At 40.5% G+C, this 17,686-nt stretch overlaps 1 protein-coding gene across 5 annotated transcripts in view; it reads right to left on the bottom strand.

Annotated features, from left to right (window-relative positions):
* Positions 1 to 17,686, bottom strand: part of CFAP20DC (CFAP20 domain containing) — a 141,324-nt gene that overhangs the window by 73,579 nt on the left and 50,059 nt on the right. For 4 of the 5 annotated variants that reach the window (XM_081901859.1, XM_081901856.1, XM_081901857.1 and 1 more), the window contains 2 exons: positions 12,291 to 12,447; positions 6,570 to 6,710 (listed from right to left, as the gene is read on the bottom strand). In XM_081901859.1, the coding sequence (XP_081757985.1) occupies positions 6,570 to 6,710; positions 12,291 to 12,447 (298 nt within the window). Of the gene's footprint in view, positions 1 to 6,569; positions 6,782 to 12,290; positions 12,448 to 17,686 lie in introns of those variants that run through there. The other variant, XM_081901860.1, reaches the window with a different exon arrangement.

The raw sequence follows: 17,686 nt of genomic DNA, 5'->3' as shown, positions 1-17,686 counted from the left end.
CGAAGCTTAAACTTATCAAAGTGCTCACTTCCAGAAAGGCCTGATTTGGGGTCTTTGGAAAGAGAGGGAATGACAGTAGCAGAACTCATCTCCTATTCATAGTGCAAGGTTAAAACTAAAGATTGGATTAAACTCTGAAGCTCCAGGCATTTTATTTTCTGTGGTTAACAAAAAAGAAAAGAAAAAAGAACTTGGCATAGGTCAGGAATATACCCACTAATTACTTTACCACTTTACCAAGGGCTATAGTTTAGATGGTGAAACCTGGGGGTTCACTGCCTAATTGCCTTTTTAAACATAGTCATTTTTAAATCTTTAGATTCACCATTCTCATTAATTTAGCTATTGAATTATAATATCTTCTTTTACCGTAATGTTTCAGGAAATAAGTATAGGTATTTTTGGATCTGCAATTATACTGTCATTATATTTACACATTATGATAATTTGAGTTTGGGGAAAGGCTGAATAAAAATTAGATTAGCCAAATATGTTTTTGTTTTGTATTTCTTTCCCAAAACTGCAATCTTTTTGAGCTATGGTTGTACTCATGGCTTCTCTTTACTACAGGCCAACACTTTGGGAGGTTGTATATCTGTAAACTTGAGTATTTGTGCCATCTTGTACTTAAGCACGCACCTAGTAGCTATAGGCGAGAAGGAACTGCATGCAGGCAACTAACTAATGGAATTCCATGCAGACAAGCACCTTTCATTGCTTGCACAGTTAAATGCAGGCAGATCTGACTGGTAAAATTGGCTATGGCTGATAACTTCCACAGCCGATTTACAATTTTAAACAAATTTCAAAATCAAAATTGGAACTATAATTATCATGCTATGGATACTTTGATTAATATTAAACTATTAAGAGTTATTCCTATATAAAATTATGAAGGCCTGACAATCCCAGAAATCACAAAAGTGGGATATTTTTATAGCTTAGCAGCTCATCTATGTTAGTGTAATGCATCTATTCCTAGAAATGCTCTCCATGAAGGAAGCATACCTATTACTAGCTAGCCACGTTTTAAACCAACTTAAGTAAGCTTTCCATTTCAGTTTTTAAGGCACTTGTTTGCTGTTTGTCAGAAAGGATGTGGTGAGAATGTGCAAATGCAGATGCTGAAAATGTTAAAAAAATAAACATTCCTTTGGTCCGATGAAACAGTAAGAACCAACGACTCAGAAAATGGACCCTCTTTTAATAGCACAATATCTTTTGGCATATTACTGGATGCAAACGGATACACTTTGGACATGCCTTTGCACACGTAGCACTAAGTACCATGTAGCCCCAAAACAAGGTAGGGTCAGACATAGTAAACCCACTCCCAGTGGCAAGAACTGATGCAAGAAAAACATCAGATAGGTCTAACCATCTAGCCATTGATAGAGAACATAACTTTTCTGGATCTGCAAACCAACCTTGGTCTTCCAAAAACCCTGAAGATATTGCTTTGAATGTCTCAGCTAAGTTTTTCTTGCTTGTGCATGCCATCCTTTATTTCAGAGGTAGAGTTTAAACTATAATGAGTTCTAGAAATGTTAGGTGTCACAACAGCAAAAGGCTTTGTCTAGAGCAGGGATAGAGAACCATTGACCATTCAGATGCTGGACTTTAACTCCTGTCAGTCGCAGTCAGCATGGCCAACAATGAGGTGAGCTGTAGTCCAACAACAACTGGAGTCAAACGTTCTCTGTTCCTTGTCTTGGAGTCAAACTGTGCCCTTATTAGTATTACTGGGCTTTATCGTACAAGGCACCTTCAATTAGGTGAAGCTGCTTTTCACGCGTCGGCCATGGTGATTCTGGACTGACTCCTGTGCATCATCTTGAACATCTGAACGGTCCCTGAAATCCCAGTTTTTAAATCCATGGAAAACAAGCATAATGATATGATGTGCGGATGAGCAAACATGGATATAATAAGCAGCACAAAGATATGCAGGATGGCAAAAAGGTATGCTATCAAAGAATGATTCACAATTAGAAGTGGACAGTAATGTGCACCTATGTAGAGTTAAAAGCAGGGGGGCGGCGGCTCAGAGCATTGCTTCTGTGGAAATAAAAGCACTCAGGCAAAGAGAGTGCTAATTTTTAAGTAAATTACCAGTTTTGATTTGTGCTTAGTGGACCACTACATCTTGTCATTAGCAAGTTGAACTGCTCAATTTAAGCAACCAGACTTGATTTTGTGTTCAATTAAACCACGGTCCCATTAATGGGGAGGGGGGTGCAGAATTACTTCCTACAGTCCTACATTGACTAACAGTCAGTACTTAATCTGGGCTGGGAATTGAAGGAATTAAGAGCGTAAAATTTTTAGTCAAATTACACACGCAATGATTAACTGGATACATGCTGGTTTTATTAATTTTGTTGAAAGCATTCAAAACACAGAATTGCTCTTCAACAGTATATCATTATATTTGTAATTCAGGGAAATTAGTTGTACACAATGAATTACAAACTGCAGTCTAGCAAATGTTAGAGGGGAGGGAGAGAATGGAAAACCTTTTTGTAAGGAAGTTGTGTGTGTGTGTGTGTGTGTGTAGGAGCAGCACAATTTCTAGACACTTTCCCTTTGTCTTTGTGGATGTAAGAAGGGCAGAAACAAGACTTATGCACCTATTATTAGTTATTTACACAGTGAAAGTAGGCAAATGTGTGACTAAACATGGATGCTTAAGTAACAATAAGTAAGCAAATCTGTTTTCTCCTTTGACTGACTTTGCTTTGGCATGACCTTTTTATAATCATGAGGCACCTTTCTGGCATGAGCTTTGGCGATCATAAAAGCGTTGTGCCCAGGCACCTCCAGGAGGCTGTGACTGCTGCTGCGGGAAGCGGTAGGCAAAGGTGCAAGGAGGGAGCAAGTGAACAGGTGGGCAGGCAAATGGCGGCGGGATGATGGTGGTGGTGGGATGGAGGGCATGACGCATAATGGCACAATTTTTCATAGAAATGCAGCACTGCCCACAATGCTTGGCTGATGTCCTCCTCAGATTCCAATGCTGCATCCCAGGAGAGGATAATTGGGAGCCCAGGATGGGGTGGTGTCTTCCTCCTCCTGCCTCTGTTCCCTGGCCTCAGCCCTCCCTTAGGTCTTCCTTCTGTTCCCCTTCCCCATCTGTCTCAACCAGCCACTCCACTGCTGGTGGAATAAGAATGTTTTTGCCTAGTGCCTAAATAGATGTAATGATGGCACGAGGAAAGCTTCCCTTGTTCAAACATTCATGCTGATTACTTGACTAATGGAGAATTATGTGAGGACTTCCACATGCGAACAGACCGTAACAGACCTACCACTACACACTGAACTTTCGTATCATGTAAAATGTAACCCACTGGTGCCAATTCACACGTTCAGCTGCTAGCCAAGAAGATGCGTACATGTATGTGTGAAGCAGCATCCAAAATCGCTGTCCAAGGTCCTTAAGCTTCTTTAGGGCATTGTCTATTTGCATACTGAAGAGGTCCTCAGTATCAAGGAAGAGAGCCTTGAGTCTGGCTCTGATGTTCTGTTCCAGGGAAGCGTGGCACCATTACTTCTAAGACTTTGTTTATTGCTGACATATTGAACTGTTGCTTGGCAAACAACTTGGGACTGTAACACCTTGATTCCTGCCTATGTCCACAACCAAATGAGAAACCATACATAGACACAACAGAGTGATTTAAAATCTTGCATATATGTAAAGAACAACACATCTATCTCTAATACTGCAGGCATTATATGAAAGAGTAAACAACTGTAATATACTCTTTCCCCTCCTAAATAACTCTCAATTATATATACTTCCAGATTATATTGACGTAATCCATCTTATTTTCCTAAAATGTAAAGTTCTTGGCAAGCAGAATGTACATTCTCTGCATCTGTATGGCACTGAAATTACTTAGATTGATGAAAGCCAATCCAAAACAATCAGTTTTTCAAGTTTGTTATCCCATTACCTTCTATTTGTAATCAGCAGAATCATTATCAGACAACTCTTGCTTTTGCTCCCATTCAAAATAAATGACCGATGGAAAAGACTAGGACCAGGGAGAACCCCCCCCCCCCAGAAAAGTGCAAGGCCTGACTGGATGGTGTTTCATGAATTCAGAAAGCAATGGCTCAGTACCCCACAAGTCCTAGTGGTGTATATATGTTGTGTATATATAAGTTACCCACTACCAAGGTAACTAAGGTTGCTGATGCTTACTGCATTATTGTACACAAGCTTATGAAACAGAAATTATCCTATGCTCCCTGGCTTGCATGGGTTCATAGTAATGCACATTCACTTAATAAAGGACATGTTTAAGTTGAATAATCAGCAAGGTAGCTTTTAACTCATGCATAAAAAATTAATAGAGTCATTAGAAGTTCTCAATGAATCTACCCCAATGAACTCAACTCCCCTTGCCCCCCTACATTTTATGTTATGCATCATAGTGTCCTTGAACTTTAAGATAAAAGACATTGGGATTCTTGGGTGTAGTCTTGAATTTTTATTCAAACATATAATTAAATGTCTTGTAAAATTAAAGTAGAACAGGCTGTCTTACAGAGGATGAAATAAAAATAAAAAATAATTATACCCCTAAGTGGTTATCCAAAATTAAATGAACTCTATTACCTTTTTTGTTTTCATTATATTAGGCACTGGAGTAGTGCCACAGTATTTTAAATTAAATTATTCACCTTTCTTATTTTGTTGTAGTTCGTATTAATAAAGCTCTTTTCTCATTACAGAATTTAATGGCAGGGTTTCTTCTTTTGGTCTTGAAAGGAGACAACCGCTTTGTAAGTATTCCCCTCCCCCTTTAAATGGAATCTGTGAGCAAAATTGGTACGTGACTCAGAGACTACATAAGTGACCATTTCCTCTTAAAGGGCACATTCAAAGGACAATTTTAAAGAACAGGTGACTCCAATAACGTCATACTGTGCTTGTTTCCTGCTTTTCCAAAGCAGCCCATCAGCAACTTGCTATACAGTGGTACCTCTGGTTACGAACTTAATTTGTTCTGGAGGTCCAGTACCCGAGGTACTATTTTTGGGTTAGTGGAGTCTGTAACCTGAAGCATCTGTAACCTGAAGCGTCTGTAACCCGAGGTACCACTGTACTGAGCCCCAGAGCTGGCCTAGCACATTTTGCCACTGAGGCAAAACAGAAAGTGCCCTTCCCCACCCCCTGCTGCCACTGACACCTCCTCCCCTGCCCCCCATGACTCCTCTGCTGCTCTCCACCCCCCTGCGCCTGCAAAAAAGGGGAGAAAAAGGAGGCTACCCAGGGAGCCGAAGACAGCAGTGGTGAGAGAGGTGGAGGAGGTGGCAAAGGGGGAGGAGTCAGCAGGCAGTGAGGCGTAGTGAGCAAGGAGGTGTTGGCGAGGGGGGAGGAGTATACCTGTATACCTGAAGGAGCGTTTCCATCCCCATTGTTCAGCCCGGACACTGAGGTCCAGCTCCGAGGGCCTTCTGGCGGTTCCCTCACTGTGAGAAGCGAAGTTACAGGGAACCAGGCAGAAGGTCTTCTCGGTAGTAGCACCCGCCCTGTGGAACTCCCTCCCCCCAGATGTCAAGGAAATAAACAATTATCTGACTTTTAGAAGACATCTGAAGGCAGCCCTGTTTAGGGAAGTTTTATTGTTTCATCTTTTACTGTGCTTTTAATATCCTGTTGGAAGCCACCCAGACTGGCTGGGGAAACCCAGCCAGATGGGAGGGTAAAAATAAATAATAATAATAAGCATTATGGAGTGGGGGAAGAGGTGGGCCATCCCTCCCAATGGTTTCAAGCCTGCCAACCCTGGGGCAAGGGCTTCATTTTGCCTCATGGGTGGGCCAGCCATGCTGGGCCCTCTTTTCAAAGCTTAAGAACCATGGATAAGCACACTACCTTATTAATACACTCCAAGAGCATCTCACACTTCTGTATCTGAGTAAAGCCATAAGAAGGGCTTATAGAAAGATGTATTCTTTTATGAGGTTTTCTTCTTCTTCCTGGCCCTGTATCAGCAGGTGCTTAGAACTGGTACCATCAATCCATCTATAAAAACTCCATTTCACAACAATTCATCATACCATAACCTAACCAAGAAATGGAATCTAAGTCCAGGCTACACAGTTCATGGGGTGAGGCTATGCACACAGAGGCGGAATCAGTTTTCAAAGGCTCCTACTAAGTTACTTTGCTCGGAACAAGTGCATGTAATCTGACATCCAGTTTGAGGGAGAGGGACAAAACCTATCACAGGCTTTGAAGTTTCCAGCACGCACACACACACATTTTCTCACATGTAATTGAACGCTCTGAGGAGAAGAAAGTGTGATACATGGAGATAATGGCATAAGTCCAGGGGTACCTGTTACGTTCTATGTACTTTCTCATTCAGAGGGGAACATGTAAACTGGTCCTCATGTAAAATCCTTAAGATTGCTAACACCTGATTCTAGCAGTAGGACCTGAATGTAACATAATTTGTCTCTAAACAGGGGACATGCACCAAGAAGCAGCTTTGATGCTCTTAAGAGGCCACCAACATATCCAATAAGCACAAATTAATTTTACAACCTACCTAATTCCGGTGAAGTTAAGAGCCGACCTCCACATTTTTGTTCTGCTGGGCGTAGCTTGTTCATATTCAGCAGCTGGGTGACTTGCGGCACATCTGAATTTAACTGACAGGCTCGAGGAATCGTATCTGTTGGCCCATCAGCTGTGAATGCAATATCAATACAAGTCTGAGAAAAATACAGCGAAGGCTTCACTTTTCTACACACCAGGTAGCTGAAACAAACAAGGGAAACAATATAGCCTATTTTCATTGATATTTTAAAAACCCTCTAGCTCCCATAGTTACAAAATGAAGAGTATTCTGGCTGCATCAAGGGTTATGAACCAGAAAACAAAAGCTCACTTATTCTTTGATGCCCAAACCATCTGATTCTTAATTCAATGGCATGATTTTTTTCCAGGCAAGACTCATTACTTCTGAACTGGGAGTTAGCAGTACTAGAGATCTTCCTTACCTCATCTGGACAGGAGGATTTAATCAATAACTAATGTGCCAGAGCCCCCAGAATTCAGGAAAAACATTTAATAATGCCACAAGACCTCAAACTTAACCTTTTCTTACCAATAGGTTTTTTTAAAAAACACAACAGCATAAATATTGTCTAAAACCGAATCACCTCAAATAAGAGATGTTCCCTCAGTCAATCATGCATTAAAAAGTATGAATGAAGAGACATGTGGATTGAGTGCAGACAGGTCCAGGATAAAAGTGAAGTATTCCTGTGTAAGGTAAACAAAATGGTTCCTGGACTATGTGCTACAGCTGGACTCCCTAAAGGCTGTAGTTTGGACACCCCCAATAGAAGTTAAGCTTTCAATAGGTAGAGTATAGACAATATAAGAGCTGTCTCTTTAGAGGGGGATGGGACAACATGATGATCTCAGTCCTTCTAGTCCCATAAATCTACAACTGCAATCACCAGCTGTTATATCTTTTCTAGGAAGCATAATTGTAGATGCCTGATTGCGGTTAACTTACTGTTAAAATAATTTATGTGTGAGGTTAAGAATTAATCAGATTTCAGGGTGGATGGGCTTTGCAATTAAATTCCACCTGCAATTAGCTGGCCTCACAATTTAGATCATGGCTGAGATTCAGTTACTATCTAATCTCATGTGGTTGTTACATCTGAGAAAGCTCTGTAACCTATCACACAAGTGGCAGAACGGGATATTTTGGCCCAGTTATTGCATCACCAAGTTGCTGCAATGTCGCTCCATAGCGTTAACAATTCCCACTGCAGCCGCTCCCCATGCCAGCATCAAGCCAACTGCCATGCCATCAGAGATATACAAGTATTGGTCTGTTGCTCATTTTAAGCAATCTAAGAAATTAAAAAGCATAATTTGCTTTCTAAACAGACTGTATTACTTTAATGCCTGTACTGTTTTTTTTGTCCAAGCCTCCCAGACATTCATATTATCTGACATGCCCAGCTTCCACAGCAGTCTGTTGATATCAGTAATGGAGACTCAAAACTATAAAGGAAGAACAAAACACGTTTGGAACACAGCGTTCTACATAATCAGCCACATTGCTGGAAAACAAACAAACAAAGAAAGAAGATTCCCAAACGGAGAAGTGAACCTACGCTAGGAGAGGCACCGGCTGAGTACGCCAATCATTTTGTATCACAAGGCGTATCAACTTCCCAGTTTAATGAGAAATGAAAAAAGCTGAAACAAAAAATAAAATAAAATGTGGGGATGTAGCTCAACCTCCAGAGAAATATCCGAAGAGCTTTGCAGAAAGAAATCTACTTATCCACCTGATTCCCAATGCCGTGGATCGCCCCAAAGGCTCACCGCTCTAATCCCGATTAAATGAACAGCAAGTTTCCAACTTCAGTGCAAGATAATTAGCCGGCATTGTTTCACACATAAAACCATCTTCTGTACCCTTCTTTTGTAAAAATATCCAGCCATAACTGTGCTTTCCCCCACACTTTCCTTTCGAGGAGTGTAAAAATTGAGTCCTCTGGGTATATTTAGGCATATCTTCCTGATGGGAAGCTCACACACATTTATTTATTTAAAGACAAATAAATTTAAAGGTTTGTTTCTGTAAAGAACATTTATACTCAAATAATTTGAGATGGCTTCTCCATTTCCTGGCAAAAGTTTCTATCAGTTCAAAATTCAGTTCCGGACTGGCCCAATGGGACAAAGTCTCTCCCCCACCCCATAGATCAAGAGAATGCCTCCAAGAAGATGTGGCTATTGCTTCAGGATGAGGTGAGTGGTTCGAACAAACTCTGCATGGTGGGATCTGGGATCCCATTCCTGGGAAACCCTGACACCGTGCAAGTGATATTGGCAGAGTTCAATAGGAAACACTCTTACATAAATCTCACTGATACATGGAACTTGAGAAAGAGCAGGAAATGTCCCAGTTGTGTTTTTGATTAGATTAAGTCAGAATAACTCCGCAGCTCCTAGCAGGGCTATGTTAATTGGCACCAGATGTGGAAAGAAAAACAAGATTATCATGCTCAAGAGGTATGCAACATCTAAGTTGGCATGAAATGTCAATTTTGGAACTAAAAAAGATGCAACTTGTGATGTGATACAAATGGAAGATGAGCCCTTCTGGATCACACAAAAGGTCTGTCTAGTCAAGCATCTTGTATTTCACAGTGGCCAACCAGAGGTTTCTGGAAAGCCAACAACCAGGAGATGCAGGCAACAGCCCTCCCTTGCTGTTGCTCACTGTTCAGAAGCAGACTGCTGTATTAGCTAACTAAAGGTCTAGTATCACGAGGGAGCAAAACTTCTGTCTACTTTATCCACATACCCTTATCAGTCTGAAGTTGATGGGTGACTTGATGTGCATTTCCCAGTACAAAAGAACTTTTTTCATGATTAGGACCCTGCTCCTCATGGTTTCACCCTGTAATGGCAGGTGCTACAAAGAGCAGAGCTGTTACTCAGCAGAATACGTGGGAAGGATTTTGAACACAGCAAAGCTGTCTTACTCCATTCTTAAGATAAGGCAAGAAACATTAGCGTCAAAAGATGCCCCCTTCCCAAGGAGACAAAAGTCTAAAATGACCTAACTGCAGCACTGCATTTATCTCATTAGAAACTAAAGTCTCTGCATTTTGAATTATTAATCTGATTTTTTTATTGTATTGCATTAAAATGTTTGATTTTAAATGTATGCAAGTATGCAAAGCACGTCCAAGTGCAAATAGATAAATAGGTACCGCTCCGGCGGGAAGGTAAACGGTGTTTCCGTGGGCTGCTCTGGTTCACCAGAAATGGCTTAGTCATGCTGGCCACATGACCCGGAAGCTGTACGCCAGCTCCCTCGGCCAATAAAGCGAGATGAGCGCCGCAACCCCAGAGTCGGCCACGACTGGACCTAATGGTCAGGGGTCCCTTTACGTATGCTGAACCTGAATGCAGGATAAAATGTTTTGAATTCATTGAATTCTGACTGCTTTGAAATGCAATGCAAATATAGATATAGGTATCAGGATATTAAAATATAACAGCATTTGGAATGAAGAGACTCTCCTCCTAATTTACAGCTGTGAATGGCCCGTTAGCAATCTTCTAAACATTTACTGTCTAGCCTAACAAGCAGAGATAATGGCAATTTCATCCTTATGATCTTATGTCCTGTATAGTATAGCACATACAGGAAGAATACACCTTCATGTCAATCTAACTGGAAAGCAATGCCAATTTTATTTTGCCTTCAGCTGGTAGAACCCCCTGTTCAGCTGTCACCCCAGTGAACACCATTCAATAAACATTTCAATATGACAGATTCCCTCCCAGACTGACACATAACAAATCAACGAGCTAATGGATGGCGAAAGGCTCCCTGCACAGATGGCACAGTTCTGCAAAACAAAATGCTGGTCCTTAAAAACCAAAGCCTTGCAAATTCAAATCACCTGGAGAGAATAAACACAAAATTAAAATGCCATCTCCATGGTATTATTCCCCTCCCATTTTTTTTAAAAAAACTCAACAACAAAAACAATATACTTGGATCAGGGTTGTGAGAGCATAGTAGAAACTGAGAAAACAGCGTCTGTTTAAATCAAGACACATTTGCTCAATAGCAGGAGCATCCAAAATTGACCACCTGGTTCAAGGAAGAATGTAACTGCAGGCAATCATCTAAAGCAGTCCTCTCTTCCACTGATAGCCTACAAGAATGCCTCCAACAGCCAGTGACAGCGCTTCTCTGTGGGCAAACAGAGCTCCATCCCAGCACACAACTGAGAAGCAAAGCTAACATAAGATTCAAACTATCTGCAGGAGCTCACTCATTGTTGCCTCCTCCTAGAGGTCTTTAAAGCATAAGAATTCTCCCATCTCATGTACTCAAGTATTTGAAATAGGAACGCCACTGCAGTTAGTCAGAGGGGCTGGGTTGGGATGCAAACTTGACCAACTTACAATGTTTTGTCACAGTTCTGTGGCTTCAAAAAAAAAAAAAATGCTGAGCTTGGAAAACCTACCTAGCTTTCTGATCTTTCAAAGATTAGTTTGGTTTACTGACACCACATAAAAACTCTTATCACATGCTGCTTTATATTCCACTGCCACAAACAGGACATGTAGTAAGAGTAGGTTGGAAGAAGAAAAAACTATGGAAAGTCTATACTGATTTGGGAAAGAGATGGGGCTAGGTTGAAGAAAGAAAGGTTATTTCAGCATCAAGGAGATAGAAGGAAGGAAGGAAATGTCATCTACTCTAACCACCTGCCTTAAAAGTTAAGAGATAGCCACATGGCTGTCTCCCAAGGGAACCTATACAATCCAGAGCACTGTGTGCTATGAGCAGAATGTAATTGCAAACGGTTCCAGATAATTGAAGCAAAAGAGCAAGATACAAAAAAGATGCAAAGTGTAAAGCAATAAGACTTAAAGTTTAAATAAATAAGCAGGCTGGAAGAAAAGCTCAAATTACAATGCAGAACTAGCCTCAGAATTATTATCTGCCAAAAGTCTCTTACTGCTTACTTTTGTAGAAGATACTGGGAGACTGAAGAATCTAGTCTAAAACAGATTGCAGTGTGTGGGGGAGTTCATTTGACTGGAAGAAACTCAGCCCAGATTATGAAGAGCAGAGTTGAATGCAAGGGGGCAGGGGGGACCTGACTCCTTTTATTTAGACACAGTGATAGTGTCGCATTCAAAGAGTAACATGTGGCTGATGAGCAATGGGACTTCTCACTAATATAGTGAGCAGCTCATTATCAAAACCATCTTTTTCCTTCTTCAGAGGTCCCATTTCCAAAATGAAGAAAAATAACGGCTGGGTTTTATGTAGGTAGTCTTGACAATTTTCTTTTTAGAAGACACCTTGAGAAAATGACATCTCTCAGCAGAAGAGCCCACTGATAATTAAATAACAAGCTCTCTTTCAAATTGCTTAATGAAATACTTACCTGAAGGTAGCTCGCCAGAAGATTATTAGCAGTTTTGTATGCTAATTTAAAGATGGAACCTTTTCCACAATGCAGTTTTAATGAAGGCAGTGCTTTATAAAAATGTAAGTGCCTTCCCACCTTGTCACCACACTTAGCTAATGTCATTGACAACCCCTGAGCCAGAGAGATACATGACCTGTGCTTGCATTAATTGCAGTGAAATAGTCTAAACTCTCAAATGATTAATCATAGAAGCCTGGTAGACAAGCTTGAAACTGTATGATACGACAGTAACTCAGTGCAGTTCCAGGAGGTTCAGGTTAACACACCATCTTCATCATCTGTATCCAGGGGCTTTGACTTCAGTGTGAAGATTTTTCGCAGTTTACAGTTCGCTGAAACAATAATGCCATCCAAGGACTGGAAAACGGCTCCTTTGAATATCTCACTGGTGAATGCTACCAAGTCAATGCACAGGTTGCACCACTAAGAAAAGAGTGAAAACAGATTTAATGACATTTTTACATAAGATGCAGGTCTTGTAAAAGAAATCAGCACTGAAATTTACCACTGAATATAATTATAGCCCAACTCAGGTCCTGTAGCTGCTCCATGGAATATATCATCATCATCCTCATTAATCTTTATTATGGTTCAGAGACCCAACAAATCATTGCAAAGCAATACACAATTCAGACAGCCTACCTCCAGGTTAAACAAGCATTCTGTTCAGACTTAAAGATAGGGATCATTGGTTCTTGCAACCACAGATAAAAACTTTGCTACTGCTAATGTTCTAGCATTTGTCCGGTCTTCCAATAGGAACCTGACATAGTGAGCCTCTGATTTTCCCGGGAAAAGGTACCAGCAAGGGTAATATCAGTTCAGCCCTGCCTTGCTCGTATTTCGCACAGTGCAGCAAAATATGTTTTATAGAATCGATGTCTTGGGCACACAAGCAAACTCTGTCCTGGTAGGGAACTCCTCTCAACCTGCCATCCAACACTGCAGAAGGAAAAATGTTTAGTCTGGCTTTGGTGAATAACCTTCAGTAATTTGGTACTGTCAGGTTTTTAATGTAAGGTGTTAACTTAAAGACATGCTCATATTGTACTCCTACTGCCAAAGGACTACAGACTGCGTGTGATCGGGGTCGCAAGTCACTGTGTATATTATCCCATAATGTTTGCTTTAACGTCTTTAGGGCGCCTTCATAACCCAGATAATAGAGTCCATGGAATATATGTTTTCTCCATAACAAGGAGTGTTGCAGCCATGCAAGTGGTCTATAATTGCCTCCACTCTGAACTTTTAGCATGCATCTTGTACTTGAAATCAGTGATACTTGCTTTTAAATTAAGTGTGCTTTCAAATTAAGTGTGTACAGTCTGAGCTGCCTGTGCATATTAATGGCTGGTGGTAAACTAGTAAAGAGCAATCTATATAAATGGTTATGACTATCAAGGATCCCTGCCAAATTGCAATCCACTTCTCTCCTGCTGCTTGCTTTCTCCTTCTCTATATTTGTCTCAACACACACACACACACACACACACACACACACACACACCTTGATACCACTGGCTGATTTTCTCTGATGTAACCATAGGCCCATGTAAGAAAGAAATCATATCCCCTGTGACTGCCACTGGTTTGATGATCTTAAGTCACAGAGGAGCCAGGTGGCCTTTACCCAGGTAGCTCAGCATTTAGGACACCATTGATGTGTGACATTAAATTCAGAAATCCATGGCAGTAGATAATGAACTTCCAAATTGCAACTTCCAAACTGCAACTTCCAAATCTTGTGTGGGTATATCGTTCTGCAGTGTCAGGTATGAAAGAGACACACAAACACTAGCTTCTTATAAAGGATGGTTCTATTGTCTGTGAAATGTTATGTTATATTTGAATGTCTTATGTTTATCCCTAAAGGAAAGCTTGCCTTCTCCTATTGGGAACAAGCAGGTTTGTAACCTGTGGCATGATGTGTTGTGTTCTGCAGTTCCACACACACAAAAACAGAACAGAATTTGATTTGGGATTTCGGCATTCTATCAGCATTTATATTTTTTTTAAAGCATTTCTAACCCTTCTGGCAACAAACCTTGGCTTCAAGGTATATGGGAAACATCTAGTGAAGCTTCCTGAGCAACAGGATTTCCAGTTGTTCAAAGTCTTTCATAACTTATTGTCTCATTCAATAACTAGCAGAAGAAATTACCCAGAACAGTATGTGCTTAAATTTACCTAATATATACAGGTAGCACATCAGGCTAGATCTTGCTTTATTTCTCTTTAGTACAGAGTTCTCACAGCCTAGACACAGTCTCAAAATACAATCCCAGGTACAGAACAAGCCAGCAGGGCACCCCTCAGTATTCAATCTTCAGGGTTAATGATGTCTCTGGAGTACAATCAAGACAGCCCTGAAGGAGGCTAATCAGGGCTAGAGCAATAAAAGAGACAGAAATCTTAGTGGAACTAAGGAACAAGCCCCAGATAAAAGCAGCTTATAAACATGTAGCAAAATTTTAGAAGTTTGTTTCAAGTCTTTTACTTTGGGTCAGAAATAGCCAATTGATGTTTTGCATTCCCTAAAGAGAAAAGATTCAAGCTTTTTTTTTTTTTTGATCCCCAGCTTTACAATCCCGCCTCCCAGGTCAGTTCAAGAGCTTCATCACTGACTAATGCTATCTTGTACAGTTGTATTTCTGCACTGAACATGTGCATATGTAGACTGACCTAGCATTCATAAAGGAACACAGAAGCCACCTTTCATATTCACTGTGATGGAGGATGCAGCAGCATCACACCTGTTGCATTGAATATAGTACAGTGGCACCCTGCACTTATCTTACAAAAACCCATGCTTCTTCCACACTTTTTAAGTGCTGGAAGCCAATCACTGGACTGGCTAGGGCAGAGAACAGAAGTCTTGCCCTTCAGAATTGCCTGTGTCAATCTTTTGTGACATCTTGATTATACTGGTTGGTATAGCAAGCAAGTAAGCAGATAAAACAGTGGTATGAAGGGCAACTTTACCTGCTCCATTCAAAGTCATTGGGCAAAGAAACTTCTCTATCCCATGCAACTCATGGGATTGCACACACCAGTTATTCTTTTGTGCCGCAGGAAAGCTAAGTGCAGAAGTCAACGCTTCCCCTGCCTAGTCTGTGTGTCCTATCCTAAGAAACGGAACATTCTTAAGAGATTGCCTCCTTTTCTACATTGCACTGGGATCCGTAAGACCAAAATTGAGAATATGTTTTTAAGAGCAGCCATATGCCAAATGTCAATCAAAGGACAGTATTAGTAATAGTGACCAACAACTGTCAGAGTACGCCCCCCCCCATTAGTTCACATCGGGCAGTTTGCTGATATGGGTATGTTAATGTGGTTTCAGTCCTGCAGCTGTGTACAAATACGCCTTCTGTGCAAGGATATGGTGTTTGTAAAGAGCAGGATTAGCACCATGGATGTTAACTGGGGTTATAAATATATATAAATCTGGAAATGGAAGGCAATAATGCTTTAACATTGTGAAGCTCACCTCTATAGCAGTAATGTGTTTACTATGTGCAATTTGAAGCCATTTGGTATGTTTCTTTTGTGGAAGTCAAATGGAGCATAGCTAATATTGTCAGGTCTTCCTGTACAGATTTTCCTACAGTTATTTAAGAAATGGTGTGTGTTCTTCATTTCTTAAATAACTATAGAGAAAACTCTCTCCAGGAGCACCTGACAATATTAGGCACGTTCCATTTGACTTCCACAAAAGAGGTATACTGAATGGCATCAAATTACGTAAGACAAACACTCTGTCACAACCAGAGGACAAACACACTAAAACACTGTATACTGAAACAAGAAATATCAATATTCATTTTTAGTATGTACTAATGGAAATGTGCAGCTCTAGCTGTGTAGGAAATTGTCTTTGCTAAGCACTAATAAAATAAATATTTAGATGAAAATAAAGTATTTGGATGAAAACTAAAAAGTAAAGGGAAAGCTTTAATCAGTGTCTTAATCTTTCATTAATTTCAGTGCAAAATGGGTTTGCCACCTCTGAGGAACATTGATGACATTGTTCTAACTAATCTGTGTGCATTATTTAAGACTACGAATGAAGAAATTACTTGTTTTGCTTGTGAAAGAGAATTTTTCCTCAAAATCCCTTAAAAATATGGTATGTACTAAGAAACTGGCATATTTTTTACACTGCTAGATTTTTTTCTTACTTAAAAGCCACTGTTTTTTGGGAAAGCAGAGTGAATGGAGGCTTATCTCTTTCCTCTTCTGTACAATCAGAATGCACTCTCAACATGACTAGGAGAATTGGGGGAGGCGATCGGGGGGGCCCATGCGGGGGACTGGAGGGTGCTCTCAGTTCTGATTGCAACAAGGGAAGGATAGCTGAAGAGAGATGTCTCCCTGCCCCATAAAGCATCCCCAGCAAGAGTCACCCTCCCCTTGTGTCTGCAATTTAATTTGTAACACCTAGAGGTTTAGTTGCATGCTATGTATCCAGAAAATTTCTAGTTTGATCTTGGTATCTACCAGCTTCATGTATTCATATGACTACAGAGCTGCTCTGTTTCAAAATCTAGCGTCGGACATCACAAGGAAGGTTATATCTACATTCTCAACAAACAAAAACCATCCAACCATATAAAAGTCCAATTGCTAGATCCCCATCAAATAATTCATTCTTCGAGTGGAATCTTACAACTAAAGTTCACATTTTGACTGAATTTAATTTGCTCCAGATTACGGAATACAGTGGTACCTCGGGTTAAGTACTTAATTCGTTCCGGAGGTCCATTCTTAACCTGAAACTGTTCTTAACCTGAAGCACCACTTTAGCTAATGCTGCCGCTGCGCCGCTGGAGCCTGATTTCTGTTCTTATCCTGAAGCAAAGTTCTTAACCTGAAGCACTATTTCTGGGTTAGCGGAGTGTGTAACCTGAAGCGTATGTAACCTGAAGCGTATGTAATCTGAGGTACCACTGTACTTAAGTCTTGAAACACTGGTGTTAATCTGACACAGTCTCCACAAAAATGAAGATGCAGGAAAATAATTCATTGTAAAGATGTGGGGAAACTCAGTACAGCGTGAGACTTAATCTCATGGTCATGGGTTCAAGCCCCACGTTGGGGAAAAGATTCCTGCACTGCAGGGGGTTGGACTAGATGACCCTCAGGGTCCTGTCCAACTCTACAATTGATCTATGATCTTGAATTAACCACTGCCTCAGTGGTATGACTGTCTGGTACATATTAACTTTCAAGGCCATGCTTGAAAAAAGGAGAAAACTAAAATGAAGTTATTAGAATAATATAAATGCCTTCCAAAAAGTTGTAGAAAAAGGACTTTTGAAATAAGTAAGTATTTTGCAAACAGTCTCTGTCTCGTTCTCTCTCTCAGTTCAATGTATTTGGTAGTTACTTGTAAAAGACGTATGCCTACAAAAACCTACTTAAATAAAAATGCTAAGACTGTTTTCATCCTTGGCAGGATCTTGCTTTAATATGAAAACCAATGCCTTCAAATTAGCTGTAGTTTGCAAGAAGATATTGCACATGAATAGCGGCCTGAAGGGTGGAAGTTGCATTTTGCAGTGCAGATGGGAAGCCATATCCTCGCCCAAAATATGCAATTAGATAGCAATACATATCAGACAGACATCTGCTTGTTAAGGAAAATTCATGGTCACACCTG

The sequence above is a fragment of the Podarcis melisellensis genome, assembly GCF_964234715.1.
Source record: "Podarcis melisellensis genome assembly, chromosome: 2".
Lineage (NCBI taxonomy): Eukaryota > Metazoa > Chordata > Lepidosauria > Squamata > Lacertidae > Podarcis > Podarcis melisellensis.
Note: the sequence above shows the minus strand (reverse complement) of the source record. Positions and strands in the feature narration are given on the sequence as shown.